Source organism: Patiria miniata, unplaced genomic scaffold, assembly GCF_015706575.1.
Source record: "Patiria miniata isolate m_02_andy unplaced genomic scaffold, ASM1570657v1 HiC_scaffold_12, whole genome shotgun sequence".
Classification (NCBI taxonomy): domain Eukaryota; kingdom Metazoa; phylum Echinodermata; class Asteroidea; order Valvatida; family Asterinidae; genus Patiria; species Patiria miniata.
Genome location: NW_024037050.1, coordinates 2,756,345 through 2,769,805, shown reverse-complemented (window position 1 = coordinate 2,769,805; position 13,461 = coordinate 2,756,345). Strand labels below are relative to the sequence as shown.

At 39.1% G+C, this 13,461-nt stretch overlaps 1 protein-coding gene across 1 annotated transcript in view; it reads right to left on the bottom strand.

The window, feature by feature from the left end:
* Positions 1-3,432: 3,432 nt before the first annotated feature.
* Positions 3,433-13,461, bottom strand: part of LOC119745416 (pre-mRNA-splicing factor ATP-dependent RNA helicase PRP16-like) — a 28,870-nt gene continuing 18,841 nt past the window's right edge. The window contains exons 18-25 of the mRNA XM_038221751.1: positions 12,463-12,625; positions 11,120-11,284; positions 9,722-9,870; positions 8,621-8,810; positions 7,973-8,098; positions 6,095-6,190; positions 4,909-5,030; positions 3,433-4,633 (exon numbers count right to left, since the gene is read on the bottom strand). Coding sequence (XP_038077679.1) covers positions 4,549-4,633; positions 4,909-5,030; positions 6,095-6,190; positions 7,973-8,098; positions 8,621-8,810; positions 9,722-9,870; positions 11,120-11,284; positions 12,463-12,625 — 1,096 coding nt within the window. The 3' untranslated portion in view covers positions 3,433-4,548. The remainder of the gene's footprint in view (positions 4,634-4,908; positions 5,031-6,094; positions 6,191-7,972; positions 8,099-8,620; positions 8,811-9,721; positions 9,871-11,119; positions 11,285-12,462; positions 12,626-13,461) is intronic.

Genomic DNA, 13,461 nt, shown 5'->3' with positions numbered 1-13,461 from the left:
TAATCGTCTTTAAAATCTTCCGCTTTTTCTTTTTTTTTTGAATTCACATCATTCAACAGTACTTTGGAGAAATCCTGGCCTGAAATTAGGCAGGAAAAAAATTATGCAGCAATTTTGTCTGTAAAATTTTATCATGTGATTGATTACACACAAAACAAATTAAATGTAGGCATTAGTGTGTATTTATATTTCTGTATATGTTTATATCAATGTACATGTATTAGGAAGCAATTCCAGTGAGTGGAGTTGATTTTATTTTATGTGAAGAAAGTAACGTGACGTACTCTTGTCACGGAAGTGTGTTACTGGTAAAATGTATGTGAATTTAAAGGTGAAATAAACAGGTCACATGTCCTGACATTGAAATCCCAGAAAAATCTGAAGGGGTTTTGTTTTGTTTGTGTTTTTATTTGAAACGAGGGAGACAAATGAAACCAATTTCGTGAAGAAATGTTTTAAGTTGAAAAAAATGTTGAGCATAATTTCAGTTTTGCAAAGCATGTGTATATGTACACATGTACACAGTTGTAACCCATGAAATATTCGCAATTCCAAAACATTTTATTTCCAATGATTTTGATTACGAGATTTTTGGTTAGTTTGTAAGCTTAAATATTTAGCCAATTTTTCCAGCTTAACCTCGCATAAACTTAAACCAGTTCGCGCCGGATGACGTGTATACTCGCAGAGGTTTTGCGGTATTCGGAAAGGATGACGGATAAACACGTTCTTGTCAAAATAATCCCAGCGAGAACTGGTTAATAAGTGCCACAATCTGTCCACAACTTTTCTCTTAAATAAAATTTTATATTACCTTGATGCTTTTTTAATTAAAATCAATTTTTCCCTCCCACAAAATACTTTCCTGATTACAGATTTGAAGAAAAAAATAAGTTATGTGTGACCGAAGGCTGTAAAAATTGCATATTTTTTATATGAAGTTATAATATTTGAAATTTGGCAAAAATATCCTTGCACCCAAAAATAAAAAATAAGCACCACTCAAGGAGACACTTGTTAGCATTTGTCTCATCTTAAAATTTATAACAGTTGTAAGTAAACTATTTAATTGGAAACCTACAAATGTTGCAGGTTTATCTGATAACTCAAAAAGATTGACAAGATCTTTTCTTTATATTCTGATTGGTCATCCTGTGCAGAAGACAAAGTGAATTGGCCAATCGGCACACAGGTTCCAAAACCAACCACAGATACTGAGGGGCATTCAGGTTCTCCCAATAGTTTTCCACGTTTCACTTAAATAAAATTCTATATACATTAGATACAAAATTTGACAACAGTATACATTATTATACAAACTTTTATTAAACAGCACTGTATAAAATAGGATGATAGACCTAGTAGTCCATAGTACAGTACAGTACACAGTATTAGCATTGTCATAGTAGTGGTTGTAATGGTCCGAGATTAAATGTGGATTAAAATAGTCCCTAATAGGGGTTGCTTATCAGTCTTGGGAACATTGGCAACGCTACCCAGGAAATTCAGAACACACCCTGCGCGTGCTTTATTAAACCTAACATGCACGCAAAAGGTATGCTCTAAACTTTTCCTGGGTAGCACTGCCGATGTTTCAGAGACTTGTTGACAGCGATCCCTGTCGCAGCAGGCAATACTGCACTAATCAGAGACCAGCTGCATGAGAGGAATAAATTCTTCATCCATTCTCGGACCAGTCTCAGAAAGTGGATATGTAGAAGATGTAAAGTGACGGGGAAGGTCATTTGGAGTTGCGGGGATTCAAGCTAAAGATTTCATTCACCAATTCCTCCTCTGTATTTAAGTAGTTGCAATGTGGGAACATTTTTCCTAATTCTTGTTAGAAAAGTCGAGTCTCGTTAATACAAACTCGTTGGGACCTAGCCAAATTGTTTGTTATATCAGAATCTTTTATTAAGAAGAACATCAGTCCCATTCATTGTGCACATTAATGCACAGTCGGGACTAAGGCTTTATGTTTGTTATAACCAGAATCTTATATTAACAGAGTTTGTACTAACGAGATTTGACTGTAATCCAGTTTGTTTAACTCTTCCATACTAGTTTCTAATATGCCAGGAGTTTTGGCAAAATGAGACACAACTGGGCAGAGGTCGAAATGAGGGTTTGCAGGAATTAGGAAAAGACACTAAAATTCTCCTTACAATACCATTTTTTCCCCACTTCAATCGACATTTAGTTGACAAGTTATGGCTGTTTAAAGTTTGCATTTATCAACATGTCAAAAAGTAAAATGTGATGCGATCAAGCTACATGAGTCGTTTGTCGACCCTGGTCAAACATTTTTTAATTACAGATTCCAAAGAGCACAATCTCAACATTGCTGCTGTGAAAACCGCATGCTGATACCATCTTTAGTTAAAAAATTATGGAAGTCGGAACGCCAAGAGATGTGATGAAGTGATGTGATGAAGTGGCCCTATTTTGGCCTGTATCTCCACATAAAAATATCCGACAAATGACTCATTTAGCTTGATCGCATGACAAATACTGAGAAAAAGGCCTTTAAAGTTTCTAGTTTTGTAGGCGACCCAAATGAAAGATGCCAATTAGTTTTCCTTTATAAAAACACTTTTATTCCACGATATTTATACTGTTTCATTATTTTTGTTTGTGTGTGGTAGACATATCGAAGGTTATAAATATCAATAAATCTGAAAATAAAAATAAAAATCGCCCACATTCAGTTTTTAGCATTTTTCTCAACTACGGCCTGTGCCCAGTTCCATCTCATTTTGCCAGAACGCCTCTAATATTTCCAACAATCTCTTCCTTCTCCCCCTAGAAATTTCCATAAATTTCAACCTGATGAAAACAAGGTTCTTGAAAATTAATTAGTTCAAATGTTTCAAAAGTATTTCAGTATAGAACCATGCCTTCCCCAAACATTGTACAGTATTTGGATATTTTTAAAGAGGTTGTGGAATGCTCGAAGACATTTTCGTCATCCTTCGGGTATATGTAGCCTAAGGTGTGATAAAATAAAAACGACTATTGTTTCTGTCATAAAATGAGTACAAAAGGTACTTTTGAGAGCTGTTTTTCAAGTCCTGTCATGCCTGTTTCGACCCGAACGTGCAATTTGTGTGAAAGTCGTTGTTGCGGGCAGCAAACAAAACACAGTAAATCGTGACGTAATAAACAGGACTCGTTTATGCTACTCTGCATCGGGAGTCCTGTTTAATGTTTATTACGTCACGATTTACTATGTTTTGTTTGCTGCCCCCAACAACGACTTTTACACAAATTGCATGTTCGGGTCGAAACAGGACCTGAAAAATAGCTCTCAAAAGTACCCTTTGTACTCATTTCATGACAGAAACAATAGTCGTTTTTATTTCATCACACCTGAGGCTACATATACCCAAAAACTGACGGAAATGTTTTCGAGCATTCCACAACCTCTTTAATATTTGTAGCCATTATCAGCAGTGATATGTAGAAAGGCATTTATTGTGAAGTTCCCATCATATCGCAATAAAACATCAGAATCTAGTAAGCACATCACATGTACTGTCTGTATTGTTCGAGGCTCTGTGCAGTTTGCAGTATAAAATCTCCAAGGATATACAGTGGTTCTCATGTGGAACCAAATATGCTTTCTGGTTCCATTTGGGAACCAACTGGTATCCATATCATCTGATTTTTGGTTGCACTGATTCCCAAGTCTTTATTTTCTCTCATGGAGCTGGCATGGAATCACAAAGCAAAATCATGCGAACAAATCTCCGTGGATATACAGTGGTTCTCACATGGAACCAAAAAGTTTTCTGGCTCATCTTGGAAACCAAATGGTATCCATATCATCTAACGATTCCCTTGTCTTTTTTCTTTTTGTAACGGGAACTAGCATGGAATCACCAATTAAAAATCACGCTTAATACAATCTCCAGGGATATACAGTGGTTCTCAAGTGGAACCGAAAAGTCTTTCTGGGTCAACATGGGATCCAAATGGTATCCAAATTACCTTATTTATGGTGGAATCGATTCCTGTGTCATTATTCTTCTTGTTTAATACTGAAACTGGCATGGAATCACCAAAATGGACCAGCAAAGATCAAGTTTGGGTGAGAAATATGGTTAGCCATAGTTGGATTAACTTAGCTCGAACCCACATTAGTGGACAATAGTTGGACAAGTCCACTTGACTTTTCGGGACAGCATACTTAGGTCAGTCACATCACTACTTACATAATGCACAGCAGGGAGACAGAACCAACACGTGTCGCGCAGACTATATTTATCACCATTTGGTAGGACTATGGTCCACCACAGCCCAACTATAAACTTCACTTGAACGCAGGATAGTTGGACTACTCTAGTCCACTAGTTGGAACTGGAGTTCGGGGGCACGGTTCGCTGGTTGCCAATAACTGCGAGCGTCACAACACACAGTAGGGAGCCAGGGTTCAAGAACTTTTGTGATGACCTTTTGACCATCGTTTGAATTTTGTTTCACAGTCGTGAGTCACATCACGAATCAACCACTGGTTGAGCAATGAGAATGTGCTCTTGGATGCTGCTCTCAAAGACCAAATGAAGCGGGTGTTTTCCTTCGCACTGAACCCGGCGTCCCCGGTTCTTTCCTTCCTGGCGTCGAAACTTGTAACCTATAATATGGTTTGAAGAAAAATATAACAGTACTTGCTCATTAAATAACCCATGAGCACCACAAACTTTTTGTCTGAGGACCAAATTCTTCATGAAATGTTGGAAAATGTTGATGATTGTAAAAATCCTTTGGAAATTTTTAACTAAAGTAAAATTGTGGGATTTCAGACAATTTTGGTAATATCTGCCAAACACTGGAGCATCTTTTGCATCTTTACAAAAAACTTCTCAAGAGACATTATTGGGGGGGGGGGCTGCTAACTATGACGCTTGCCTTTTTATTGACGTGACTCTCTTTTCTTCCTCATATTGTCGTCTGGCTTTCAACTCTTCCGTCGCTACTTGCATCTCTTCTTCCATGGCTGTCAGGTTGGCCTTTGCCATTTGACGATTTGCCTGCGACACGTCAAATTCAGGGAAAAGAAAAGCGCAAATTATGAAAATCCATGACCAAGTTCATTGAAATGCAGATCAAAACTACACAACTTGTTTGGTGCTTTATCACAATCTTAATGGGGATATCACGGGGCAATAAAATTGCAATCAAAATGCTTGTATCAGCCAAAATTTGTCGCGTTTTGTCTAGTATCAAACTAAGATTTCCGACAAAAGACACTGATGAATATACAAAATTTAAAATTTTAAAATAATTTAATTGCTCCTCACAATCGTTTTTACTGATTTCAGGCAACTGGAACCCTGACTTTTTAGGAAGACCTCCCATATGTTTTGTACACACACCTCAAAAGTGGACCTTCGATCAATCCTGGACCCTATTGTCCTGTAATGTTCAAGGTCCACAATTTGAATGTGTTTACATATACACATATAGCCTTCAAGCATTCAAGTATATAACGGTGATGCATAGGCTACTTTCGCGACCTTAATTATACAGGGTGAGTAAAAAAAAAATGAAACCCAAATGTCAGGACCATTGTTTTAGTGAAGTTCTGCATGTAGCACTTTCAAAATCTAGGATATGAAAGCCCAATTCATAAGCTTTCTTTTAGTACAAGTATCATTCAAATCACTCATGTACTTTTCAAGTTACGGAATTTTAAACACAAATACCATTTTAAATTTCTGTCCAAAGATCACAAAAAAGTTAAGTGTTCTTTCAGCAAAACGAAAACAGTTTACATTCACCCCTATGTGAATTGTTTTCGTTCTGCTGAAAGAACACTTACCTTTTTTGTGTTCCGTGGACAGAACTTCAAAATGGTGGTTGTGCCATTTCTAAGGTGGAATCACACTTGCGTGCTTGGACTAGCAGGGTTACCAAAATGCGCGAGTGTCTAGACTTTAAGAAGACATGCGACATGACCGTGAACGTGGTCCACGTCACACATGTAGGGAATAGCGTGTTGCATACGACGTCACAAGGCGACACAAACTGATGCCTATCCAGTGCACTAAACCATAACTGTTCTCATGCAAAACGACTCTACTATTAGCCCTACCTGTCTTGATTTGCCAGCCTCCTTGACGCTGTAGAACATAGGACCCAGTTCTGCTAGCCACTCCCCTTCCACGGCCGTCACACACTGCATGTATTCCTGCAATTCAAAGGATAAATATTAGGTAACCAAGTTTTTTTTTTAAATGTCGGCTGCATCACCAAGTACGGCTTCAGAAAATTTTTGAAAACCCTGCACCCGATTTCACGAAGCGCTGCAACACGTCGCAAACTCGAGTTACAACGTGTAACACGTCGCAACTTGCGACGCGTCGAATCATCCATTTCACGAAAGTTGCGATGTGTTGAACGCGTCGTAAGTTCCTTGACAACGGCTTAAAACACGTCGCAAGTTACGACGTGTCTATTGGTCATCGCAAAATAAGAAGAGTCTCTTTCTTAGCCAGTTTAATGCCATAAATATTACATAAAGGAGATTATAATACCGAGGCAATGTGTGTAAAGTTGTAAATAGAAAATTCATTGAATAATTATGAAACTAGACTGGAATATTGCAGTTGAAATTTCAAAGTAGCTATTCAGTCTACTGAGAGCTTGTTTTCATCGCATGGCCGCCATTTTGTTTTACGTTTTAACAAATTTTGAGCTGAGATCCGACGACTCTTTGTTGAATATCAGACAACTATTGACTGTACGCTGACTACATACATAAAACAGTCACCGAGTTGTGCTATAAATACACCTACGAGGCGTTGCACTTATGACGTGTTTTGTGAAATGGATCGCAGGACGCGTCACAGTTGCGACACATCGTAGGGATACGACGCGTCGCATCGCTGCGATGCATCGTAAGTTACGAAGAGTTTCATGAAATCGGGTGCTGACTCGATAATGGCTGCAGTATTTTCAGTTGGTTTAGACATTTGAAAGCTTTTGCATGAGTTGGAACCAAAGTTAAAGCCAACACCAAAGACGGAATAAATGTAAAATAAAGAATTTTGCATTTTTACTTTGGTCTAAAAATTAGGCTGAACAGATTGAATTTCCGTGGCATTCTGGTAAAATGAGACGGAACTCAACACAGGTTTGAGTGGAGAAAAATGCAAAAAAGCCGAATGGAAGTGATTTTTTTAGCTTTTCAGATTTGATATATCTACAACAGGAATTTCACAGAAATAGTATAAAAATCGTGGAATAAAAGTGCCTTTTAAGGAAAAACAAATGGTATCTTAATTTTTTACAACTACAAAACAGTCGAAACTTTAAATCTCTTTTTTTGCCAGTATTTTACTTTTTTTGACATGTCGATAAATGCAAACTTTAAACAGCCATAACTTGTCAATGGAATGTCCGATTGAAGTGCAACAAATGTTATTGTGAGGGGAATTTTAATCTCTTTCCTACTACCTGCAAACCCTCATTTCGACCTCTGCCCAGTTCTTTCTCAATTTTGCCACAACACTTCAGATTTTATAAAATAACAGCAACATGTAAACTTCCAACAATACCCTCGGATTCACATTTTTTTTTGTAGCCTAGTCAATTCGGGCGATTCCCAATGCAGTGCGCCACCAAGAGTTTGCCACAGAGAGTTCATTTTTCCCAGTGCATTGTGGGAGATGGTCGACAAATTTGCAGCGTGGGACATTTGAAATTGTTCGTTTTTCCGGTCAGTAGTTTCATATAGCATATGATTCGAGTATACCGGTATGTTTGCCCTTTTCTTTTTTTGGCATCAATATGGTGATTTTTGATAAGGCGGCCGAACGCTATTCCCAAATCTATAACAAATTAGCTCAAATTGTCTACTGACACTCATTCATATGGGCCATGCTTTGTCGACCGTAAACTTGAAAAGTTGACTCTCCATGGCAAACTCTTGGTGGCGCACTGCATTGTGAATCGCCCAAATTGAATCTACCTTGGATGTCATGATCAGTTCGTGGTAGATGATGTATTCCGGGGTGAAACCCATCCCAAACAGAGCGCTCGTCGGGTGAAGGTGGCACGGCATTCCGGTCCTGATATTCACATACTCTCCGATACCCTGACAAAAAGAAAGGAAAATTGAATGCGCTCATTAGATATTGGTTTTAAAGAGGGTGGGGCAAGATAACAAGAAGGGTCTTTTTGTGGGGGGGGGGGGAGGGGGAGGGGGGTGTTATTATTCCCGAAAAAAATTTAATATTAAATTTGGATATAGAAGTTGATACTAACTTAACGCAAGTTCGTACTCGGCGCGGAAGCGATTGCAAATACGAATAAGTAGTCGCGCTGGAAATACACAAACTAGAACTAACTTCAATTCCAGATAATTTTGCTGGGAAGGTTTCACGATTAGTAGTGTAGCGAGAAATTCACTCACGGGGGAGGGGTGCATTCCGAATCGCTACGCCACTGTTCATGATGTTAAATTTGCTTCATATTCAATAAAGCATGAGCCACCATTTTGAATTTGTCAAATTGAACTGAACATTTACAAAAACTGCACATTTACATTCACAGAATTGAATATTTACACAAAAATCAGTAAAACTGAAGAAAAGTCTATCATTAAACTCTAGCTTACCTTGAGTCTGGCGCCCTGGTGAAAGAACGCCGAGCAGATGCACTTGCGCACAATATCCCAGGCAGTGCCGCAGGAGATCAGATTCAGTCCCTGCTGTTCCATGATGTCTTTGAGTTGCTGACGGACCTCCCGCACTTTGCGCATGGCTTTCACGTGGATGAAATGCTCGCTGCCCCATATGGATGAATAGCTGGTGGGGAAAAAACCCACGAGATTTTAGCGTTGTAGTCAAGTCCGTCACAAGTCCATCACAAGCCATCCAGTCCTAAGTCAAGCCACAAGCTATTCAAATGAACTGTGGCAAAGGAGGTTCCTGTTCTATAGACCATTATCATGTTGGGGCCATCTTCATTTGCTTCCATTCAAATCAACGTAACCAAAGCAAGGCTGGAAGGAAAAATAGTCTGGTTCCTGTTTGCAAAAACACATTATCATTTAGTACTGTTACTGGATACAGGGAACATGACTGAAATGGTGGCAGCATGATAAAGGTCTATTGTGAATCCGTTGTTACTCTTGACTGGACTTGTGAATTGCCTTGTGATTACTTGTGACAGGACTTATGACGAAATCGACGGCAACAATGGTACCAAGGCTGCTTCATATTCCGTGCTCACAAAACTCAATCTAGGTGTGCCGAACTGACTTCATCCGATGAAAACATCCATTCATTTGCACACCAGTTTTCATCGGTTGCTATGATTTATACATTGCACAGAATTTTGGTTGGTAAAACGTTTTGCTGGGAAGACATTTTTGTGCTAAGCAAGAATTAGCAGGGTACCAGTCTCAAGCAGTTTACAAGGCATGGAATTTTGGCTGGTAAACTGGTTTGCCCCCCAAAAAAGTTTTTGCTTAGCAAATTTATGTGCTAAGCAAAAATGAGCAGGGTACCAGTCCAATTTACATTGCATTGAATTTTGGTTGCTAAACTGCTTTGCAAAGAACAAAATGTTCTGTGCTAAGCAAAAATTATCAGAGTACCAGTCGCAAGCAGCTAAAATTGCATTGAATTTTGGCTGGTAAACTGCTTCACTAAGCAAATATTTTCTGTGCTAACGAGGTCAGAGAAATTGGCAGCTTTGGCCTTTGGTAACTTACTGGTTATTCTTCCATTGCTGGTAGACGTTGAGGTAAGTTAGATGGTCACTCTCTGGTACGGCAAACTTCTCTCTGGCCTGGTCACTCTCTTCCTCGCGTCCCTTCGGCCGATAGAAGATGGACGGAATAGACAACATGGAGACGATGGTCTGTGGTCGGAAAAAAATTTAAAACAAAAACAGTGAAAACAAAGATTAAAAGTGTAGAAATTGATGTATAGATCGGGGCTGACTGACGTCTGTTTTCATTGGTTGCTATATGTCACCATTCAGCACTCCAGACTCAAGAACCATTGAATTTCAAGAACACAGGTCTGGGAGCTAGATAAGCCAATGTCAAAAAATCCTGAATGTCCGTGCCCACCTATATGTGATGGAGCACAAGTACATCACAAGTTTGGTCACAAGTAAATCACAAGTCAATTCGCAGACACAGTCATAAGCAACTGGGGATTGACAATAACAAAGGAATGCTTTTGTCATACTTCAATTGAAGTGCCTGGGAGTTGACCCGGGACTGGATGACCTGTGATCGACTTGTGACTGCCTTATGATGACTTGTGACGGTCTTATGACTTGTGAATGTCTTATGATGACTTGTGAAGCTTATGATGACTTGTGAATGTCTTATGATGACTTGTGACTGCCTTATGACTTGTGATGGTCTGATGATGACTTGTGAATGTCTTTATATGATGACTTGTGATGGTCTTATGATGACTTGTGAATGTGTTATGATGACTTTTGACTGCCTTATGATGACTTGTGATGGTCTTATGATGACTTGTGACGGTCTTATGATGACTTGTGAATGTCTTATGATGACGTGTGACGGTCTTATGATGACTTGTGAATGTCTTATGACGACTTGTGATGGACTTGTAACAGACTTGTGATGACTTGTGATCAACTTGTGATGGACTATGATGGCTTGTGATTGACTTGTGATAGACTTATTATGACTTATGATGATCCATCAGAAGTACCTCTATTTTAACACTGAAGATCTGTCAAACATGTGATTTATTTTATAGAAATAATATTTGAGTAGGCCTGAGATAGTTGGTAAAAATTGAAAAACTGGTCAGATGTATGATTATATAACGTTGACCCTGAAAGTCACTGCAAGGCATGGAGTTCTGTGGATATTTCAATGAGTTCAACTGAAGATATTTTTGACAACTAATTTTTTAAGGAATTTATTAACCATAAACTGTCTTGCTTCCATTTCAATGTAAAATGTGCATGCAAATGGAAATTTGCAAGACACAATTCATACAACGAAAATTTGGGTGCTTAGCACTTTGCCCCGTTTGTGTTTTTTTTTGGGGGGGGGGGTGGGGTTATTTAATATTTTTCTTTGGGGGAGGGGGGACAGAGTTAATGTTGACAAACATACCAGGACTTCAGTGCTGCATCCCATCTCCACGGCAACGATAAGCATCTTGGAGAGGGCGGGATCGAGAGGAAACTCCACCATCTGTCTGCCGAGAGGGGTGAGGGAACCAGTGTTGTCCATCGCTCCCAGGATCCAGAGCTGGTACATGGAGTTCAGCATGTTGTCCTGAACATAAGAAATTTTTCTTTAGATGAAACATTTTGAAAAACATCTCTTTTTAAACTTCTTGCACATGTGTGTTATCATCTCCCAGGGAACATATGCATCTTTGTTGCTTATTTGGTTGATGGTCATTAAAAGCTTTTAATATTTAACTTGTGATTAAAATTTAAATGTGATTAACTTGTGAGGAATTGTGACTGACTTGTTAGGACCTGTAGTTGACTTGCGAGGACTTGTGATTGACTTGCGAGGACTTGTTATTGACTTGCGATTGACTTGTGAGGACTTGTGAGGACTTGTTATTGACTTGCGAGAACTTATGATTGACTTGCGAGAACTTGTGATTGACTTGTGAGGACTTGTTATTGACTTGCGAGGACTTGTGATTGACTTGCGAGGACTTGTGATTGACTTGCAAGGACTTGTGATTGACTTGCAAGGACTTGTGATTGACTTGTGAGGACTTGTGATTGACTTGTGAGGACTTGTGATTGACCTCTGAGGACTTGTGATTGACTTATGAGGACTTGAGTTTGACTTGTGAGGACTTGTTGTTGACTTGCGAGGACTTGTGATTGATTTGTGAGGACTTGTGATTGACTTGTGAGGACTTGTAGTTGACTTGCGAGGACTTGTGATTGACTTGTGAGGACTTGTGATTGACTTGCGAGGACTTGTGATTGACTTGTGAGGACTTGTGATTGACTTTTGAGGACTTCAGATTGACTTGCGAGGACTTGTGATTGACTTGTGATGACTTGTGTTGACTTGCGAGGACGTGTTATTGACTTGTGAGGACTTGTTATTGACTTGTGAGGACTTGAGATTGACTTGTGAGGACTTATTATTGACTTGTGAGGACTTGCGATTGACTTGCCAGGACTTGTGATGACTTGCGAGGACTTGTGATTGACTTGCGAGGACTTGTGATTGACTTTAGACTTGTTATTGACTTGTGAAGACTTGTTATTGACTTGCGAGGACTTGAGATTGACTTGTAAGGACTTGATTAAAAACTTTGGCATTCCAAATTAAACACGTTTTCATCGTGCCTCATGTTTTCATCGTGCCACATTTTTTCCTCCACCACAGAAACTTAGAAGCATGTCAAGTTTTGAGGCTGAAAGTTCTGAAAATGTTAAAAGATTACACCATGTCAAAATACCAGGAGTTGTGTTCACCTGAGGGGGTGGGTCCATAAAATGGAACTGCAAGAGCTCCTGGACTCCCAGTGATTTAAGCAGCAGGACCACATTGGCCAGGTTGGTTCTCTGTATCTCCGGTACCGTGGTAATCAGCAGTTCATTCTTGTACGCTCGCTCCGTGTAGAGTCGATAGCACTGCCTAAAAAGGGTGAATAAAGCAAGCAACAGGTAAGGTTTTTATTTAGTTGAAGGGACAAATGATATTGGAAGTTTCATAGTTAGTCGTGTTTTGCTTTCGTTAATTACAATGCGTACATTATATGAGAGGCATTCTGAAACAAGTCAGGTGTGTTTACAAACACAAAAGCCCCGCAACGGTGACAGTTCCCATGACATAACACCACTCTTTTAACATCAACTTACATGTACCTTGGTCACATGGAACATTCATTGACAGCATTAGTGTCTTTTGTAGGTTTTATATGAATTAATCCCTAATCCCTATAATCTCAGAATAAATACATGATTTCTATTGTTTTAGCCACTGTGAACTTGACCCTTGACCTTTTGGTCCCAACTTCAATAGGCTTCTTAGGATTACCAAGAACAATCCACAAACCAAATTTGAAGTTCACATGTAAAGTATTTCTCAAGTTATCGCGCTGACAAGATTTCTATTGTTTTAGCCACTGTGAACTTGACCCTTGACCTTTTGGCCCCAAATGCAATAGACTTCTTAGGATTGCCAAGAACAATCCACAAACCAAATTTGAAGTTCACATGTAAAGTATTTCTCAAGTTATCGCGCTGACAAGATTTCTTTTGTTTTAGCCACTGTGAACTTGACCTTCGGCCTTTTGGCCCAAAATGCAAAAGGCTTCTTAGGATTACCAAGAACAATCCACAAACCAAATTTGAAGTTCATATGTTAATTATTTCTCAAGTTATCGCGCTGACAAGATTTCTATTGTTTTAGCCACTGTGAACTTGACCTTTGGCCTTTTGGCCCCAAATGCAAAAGGCTTCTTAGGATTA